General features: G+C 53.3%; 1 protein-coding gene across 5 annotated transcripts in view; it reads left to right on the plus strand.

Annotated features, from left to right (window-relative positions):
* FRMD5 (FERM domain containing 5) overlaps positions 1–5,538 on the plus strand; it is a 319,707-nt gene extending 314,169 nt beyond the window's left edge. For 2 of the 5 annotated variants that reach the window (XM_004578126.4, XM_058665921.1), the window contains exon 14: positions 3,737–4,848. In XM_004578126.4, coding sequence (XP_004578183.1) covers positions 3,737–4,311 — 575 coding nt within the window. In that variant the 3' untranslated portion in view covers positions 4,312–4,848. Of the gene's footprint in view, positions 1–3,736; positions 4,849–4,896 lie in introns of those variants that run through there. The other 3 variants (XM_058665923.1, XM_058665922.1, XM_012928315.3) reach the window with 3 other exon arrangements.
* Positions 5,539–6,000: the final 462 nt, after the last annotated feature.

Here is a 6,000-nt window from a genome sequence, read left to right on the forward strand (position 1 = left end):
CCATCCTGCCCTTTGGGGGGAGACAGATGGGAAGAAGAAAAGTCTGTGGATCTTCATTGTATAGTAGCTGAAACTGATGGGCCACTGCCAGAGGCTGTCTGTGGGGCTGGAGAGCTTACATTCCCAAAGTTGACGTTCATGAAAGACCTCAGACCTCAAATGACAGGAGACAGCAGCAAGGGCACTCCAAACCTGGCCCTCTCCTGGGGTGACAGGACGGAAGTGCTCCTTGTTAGTAAATACCAAGAATGGCTCAGGCCTGAAAGGCCATTGTGTGCCATGGGCTCATGTTAGAGATGCCAGGACAGAGACCCCATGTCTCCTGAGCATAGTGTCTAACTAGGGCCAGCCCAGGGGTGGAGAGTTCTGACAGGTTACCTCATGTGTGTATCCTAGCTGCTCCAGTGCAGAGTCGGGGTGCCTTCCACCTGCGCTGCGAGGAAGCTAATGTTTGAAGCGACACCCATTTAAGGAACCACAGCACAGCGCCTGGGCAGGATGGCAGAGATGAGGTGCTAACAGGAGCTCTGCCTGTGCTCTCAGGGCAGCTGCTGCACTTTGCAGAATGGAACCAAGGCCTAGTTATTCCCCCAACCCTGCCCCAGTCCCTGGGTGCCACCTCCAAGTGACGTGACCTGGCCGGCATCAGGTGGGCCCAGGCTGAACTAAGAGGACCGTGTGTGGCCCTCCCTGGCTGATGCCTCGAGAGTGGACTGGTTTCTCCACTTAGGCCATGGAGAGCAAGGCCATTATGCTGCTGTCCTTTCTTCCCATCCACATCGAGAGTGCAGCCCACAGGTTCACCCTAAGGTCTACACACCCTGTGAGAGCTTGCAGCCCTTTACGGGCCCCTGGCTGGGGCAGCATGACTTTTTATGGCTCAGCGTGCCTCTAATGGAATGCAGGCCCTGATAACGTGGGCCTTTTCTGGGCACGCCCTCCTTGCAGCTCAGCCTCATCTGAGGCCTGGGGAGCTGACCTTTCCTCTCTAGCGCGGGCATCTGAGCTCAGTCCCCGTCTTCTGCATCTCCCCTGCGTGGCCGGCTTCCACCGAAGGTGGCCTGGGGCTTCCTGGGCCACCATGGGGAAGACTCTGATTAAGATTCACACCAGAGTCCGCGTTCAGCTCCGCTTGACCAACCACTGCCGTAGGCCCCTGAGCGTGCGGATCCTGCACATGGGGCCCCAGCTCCAGGGTAGGATCCTGACCCCTGTGGCCCGCAGCCCCCCAGGAGCCGCCTGGGGGCAAAGGAGTCAGCCGGAGCATCCCCAAGGTAAAAGAGACTTGTGGTTCACTGTGCTGTGTAACCCCATCCTTCACCCTGTCCTTCCCACAGCACCCAGGCCACCCTTCCCTAACAGGTCTGACAGAGAGGCAGAGGGGGTGGCAGTATCTCTGGCAGTGGTGATTGGCTCTCTTGTGTAGGACTAACCTGACACAGATGACAACCTTCAGGTGATATTTTCTGTTGTGGGAGAAGGCTAACAGTTACTGAGTGCTTCTACCTGCCTGGCATTCTACCGGCTTTGCTGAGAGCACTAGCACAGCTTACAACTGCAGGCAGGTGGTGTGTGACCCTCTGGTGTCACAGCGCTGCCACTCTCCAGCCCCAGAAAACACAGCACTTTGAAAGAGCACGCTAAGCTTGCACGGAAGTGGCTCCTGCCACCTGACCTGGTCCTGTTTTGGAAGCCTTGGCCATCAGAGCTGTCCCTGAGGGGCCAGGCCTCTGAAGGGATCAAGTATCCGCACAGTGGGGCAGAGAAGTGCTGGGGGAGGAGCCAGGACAGCAATGAGCCAGGGCCCCTGCTTGAAGGTTTCTGTTTTGGCAGTGACACAGGCCAAGGCACACATTCCTACTGCTGCATATGCCAACAGGCACATTTGGCAACAGGCACAAGACTAGCAAGAGCTCAGGGGACAAGGACAGGGAACAGCGTCTCTTTGAGGTGATTTCATAACAGTTTCTTGAGCAATTAGACCTACTTCTAAGGCAAGTGTAGGCTGATTAGTGCCTCTAGGCCAATTCTGTTCCATCCCCTAGAATTTATGCCAGAGAGGTGGGGATTCTGCCCTTCCCTGCCTTTGCTATTAATAACCAGCCATGTGATTTGGTAAGTTCTGCAACCTGTCACTCACCACTATACAGAGTTACTGAAAGATAAAATCCTTTAAAGTTAGAAACTCACAACTTTAAGGTTTAAGCATGAAGCCAGCATTGTGGTAGTGAGGATTAAGCTGCTGTATACCATGCCAGTATCCCCTACAGGTGCCAGTTCAAGCCCTGGCTGCTCTACTTCCAGTGCAGCTCCTACTAATGTACCTTGCAAAGCAGCAGCACATGACCCGATGCTTGGGCCCCTGCACCCACATGGAGGTCCAGATGAGGCTCCCGGCTTGTCCATTACAGCCATCTGGGGAGTCCACCAATGGTGGGATGATCTCAACCCCCCATAATTCTGACTTTCAAGTAAGTAGGGCTTTAAAAAAAAACAAAGGACAGGGATAGGCAGTTCCAGTGGACTAGGGACCTGCCAGGGCCCTAGCTCCCATCCAGTGCTGATTCCAGGGTCCACCCCCCTGGCGGAGCCTTCACTGGGCCTGTGCTAGGGCAGCTCTGCCAGGCAGGCAGGCAGGCATCTGTACCATCTGGGTACAGATGGCCAGGCTCCAAGGGAGCAGAGGAAGGTGAATCTAACTGTGAGAGATTACTGACACTATTTTAAAAGACCTTTGCGCTTCAGGAGCTAGCTCTGAACTGGACTCCCCGATCAGCCCCAGTAAGAACCTTTACCGAGCCGAGAACTGAGTTCAGGACTGCCAGGGTCTACTGCAGGGCAGAATCAGACTGGCTTTTCTCGTCACAGCTGCACAGGCTGGGAGAGCCACACAGGCTAAATGCTGAACCTGAAACAAGCAGGCATTACCTTGGGAGCTCTGCGATGTGAGCGGCACTTGGGGCCTACAAGGCAGCTATTTGAGGGCAGAACCCTTCCTATTTTTCTCTGCCAGGGAGAGAAACATTCCATCTAAGAAAAGAGAGGAGTCATTTTGGGGGCCCTCACCAACGTAAGAGAGTCTGTCTCCCCACCTCCAGAACAAGACTGACCTGGATACTCTCAGCCTGTTCCTGAACCTGCCCTTTCTGCAGGGCAGTCGGGTGGCTAGGAACTGTCCTCTGGGGCAGTGGGAAGCACTTTGGAGGAGCAGGCAGCTCTCCAGCATCCCACATGGTCAGGACAGCGCGAAGCGGGAGGTCGAAGAGACTGAAAGCAGCTGCAAGCCAGAGGGCCAAACACCTAAGCTGAAGACCCCGTCACTACATGGCGAAGCCCAATCAGGCCAGCATGAGTCCTTTCCCCCATCCCTGCCTCTCAAGCTCCTCCAGTACATCAGGACCCTGGATCAGGATCAGGGTCAGTGTGCAACTCAGATCCTTTTTTAAAACTGGGGTTAAAACCAGGCCCAGGACATCACTGGCAGAAAAGGTAGAATTTTTACAGGTGAGGCCAGAACCACAGGCAAAAACAAAACCACTCTAAATCACTCACTCTGTTTGCTGCTGCTCCTCCAGTCCTATTCGTGATGCATCTAAACAGAACACAGTGGCCCCTGCTGCTAGGGGCAGTGGGGGTACGCAAAGGGGATACCCAACTAAACAGCCTGGGAGCTCCTAGACAGCGCAGGGTGTACTGGGACCCAAGAAGCCCACTCACGGTCCTTTTGCTTCTCCAGGCCTTGAGTCCCTACGGGACAGTGCCCACTCCACGCCAGTGCGTTCCTCTTCCCACGGGGACACCTTCCTGCCTCACGTGAGAAGCAGCCGGGCAGACAGCAACGAGCGGGTAGCCGTGATCGCAGACGAGGCCTACAGCCCTGCGGACAGTGTGCTGCCCACCCCCGTGGCCGAACACAGCCTGGAGCTGCTGCTGCTCTCCCGGCAGATCAACGGAGCCACCTGCAGCATCGAGGAGGAGAAGGAGTCCGAGGCCAGCACACCAAGCGCCACAGAGGTGGAGTCCCTCAGAGAGCTGAGGGCCCTGTGCCAGGGGCACGGCGGGCCGGAAGAGGAACAGGTGAATAAGTTTGTTTTAAGTGTCCTCCGTTTGCTCCTTGTGACCATGGGACTCCTCTTTGTTTTGCTCCTCCTCCTGATCATCCTTACCGAGTCTGACCTTGACATTGCCTTTTTCCGTGATATCCGCCAGACTCCCGAGTTTGAACAATTCCACTATCAATACTTTTGTCCCCTCAGGCGATGGTTTGCCTGCAAAATCCGCTCTGTGGTGAGTCTGCTCATTGACACCTGAGAAGGCATGACTCCTCCCAAAAACTAGCCAGGTGGACCCAACAGCCCGGCTACCCATTCCCAGCAATGGGACCCATCGCGGAACCATCGGCACACACACCAAGTCCTCCTCTCATGACTCAGAGTCCACTGCAGCCCAGGAGGGTTACTGCCCAGAAGAGCAAAGGGATAGGCTCACACACTGTCAAACCGACCGGGGAAACTCAGTTTCTGCAGAGTGTCTTTCAAGAAAGGCTCAGCAGTTCTGGTTCTCATCCTTCGATTTGCCAGAATAACTGATTTTTAATTTTTGTTTTTTCATAGATGTGTATTATTTTGAAAGTATCAAATAAAATAAATTATTTTGCTATTACTGGTGATCACAGAAGTGTCACCTTGCAGGTGGGACTCAAGCTGGACACTAGAGAGCCTGGTCCTGGGACACCCGGCGCTGCAGCCTCAGCAGAGCCGGCCAGGGGGCCTGGACACTGGGATGGCTGAACTATGCCAACAGTCTGCATCTGTCCGTGTAGAATGATTAAATGAAAAATTGCTTCTTGTGATGGTCTGAGTTGGATTTTCTTGTCCTTTTTTCAAATCTGAGCAGAGTGGGCACCTGCAGGCACCACCGCTCCAGCAGCAGCAACAGGGGTGGGTCAGTCTGTCTCCTTAGACTAGAGCTTAGTGGTCATCACAATGTGTTTTTTATAATAAACTTACACTTCTGTGATTTTTCTTTTCTGAAGAACCTCAAGACTTTTATAGTGCTCCAGGGGTGTTGGACGGATTCAGTGGTGCCAGCGACTAGGCTGTTGGACACAGTGAAGCTAGCAGGAAGCAGGGCTGTCACCTGACTGCAGACTCACAGAGCAGTGCTTATTTTGTAAACAGCGCCCCTTTCTCTTGCAAAAAAGACTTTCAATTTATATTTTAACAAAATATTATTTTCTTATCAATTCATATTTTGTTCTTACTTTATGGGTTAAGAAAATAGAGCCTGTTGAACTAAACAATGCAAGAAAGAAACCAATCCTAAGAGTGAAAAGCTCCAGAAAATTGGATTCTCTGATCAACTAGCAGCCTTGGAAGTGACCAGGGACAGACTCTCCTTAACCAGGATGTCTGAGAAATGGCAACAGAAGACAGCGTGGCTGAGACCGACCCATACTTGTAGGGATGCTACCCCTAGGTCATCCCTGCTGAGTGGCCTGGCAGCAGACAGAAGCCGGGGCGTGGGGTGCTGAGTGGGAGCTCCCAGCCCTGTTTCCCTCTCAGGGAGCGATTCCTTAAGTCATCTGGGGCCTGAGGATTCACTGCAGGATGGTCAGGGGCACATTCCCAAGATCCACACAGGAGTGGAGCAGCTGCTGACACCCCAGAGGGCAGAACAGCACGAGTGTCTTGTCGATTTTGTCTCCTGAGACAGCAGAGCCAGTCTATGTGGAATACACAGTACCCGTGGAATAGTCAGGGAGAGAGGGAGGATTTGCAACGTTTTAAAGAAGCCCTTTCATCTGGACCAGAGGTCAGCCAACTCTGTAGAAGTACCAGAGTAACTACTTCCTTACTTTGGTTTTGCTGACCATCCTCTGTCACAACTACTCAACTCTGCCATCATAGCACAAAACCGGCCGTAGACGATACATAAATGAAGGATCATGGCTGTGTTCCAATAAACTTTACCTAATCAGAAAATGAGCTGAGACTGGCC

The sequence above is a fragment of the Ochotona princeps genome, chromosome 6 (assembly GCF_030435755.1).
Source record: "Ochotona princeps isolate mOchPri1 chromosome 6, mOchPri1.hap1, whole genome shotgun sequence".
Lineage (NCBI taxonomy): Eukaryota > Metazoa > Chordata > Mammalia > Lagomorpha > Ochotonidae > Ochotona > Ochotona princeps.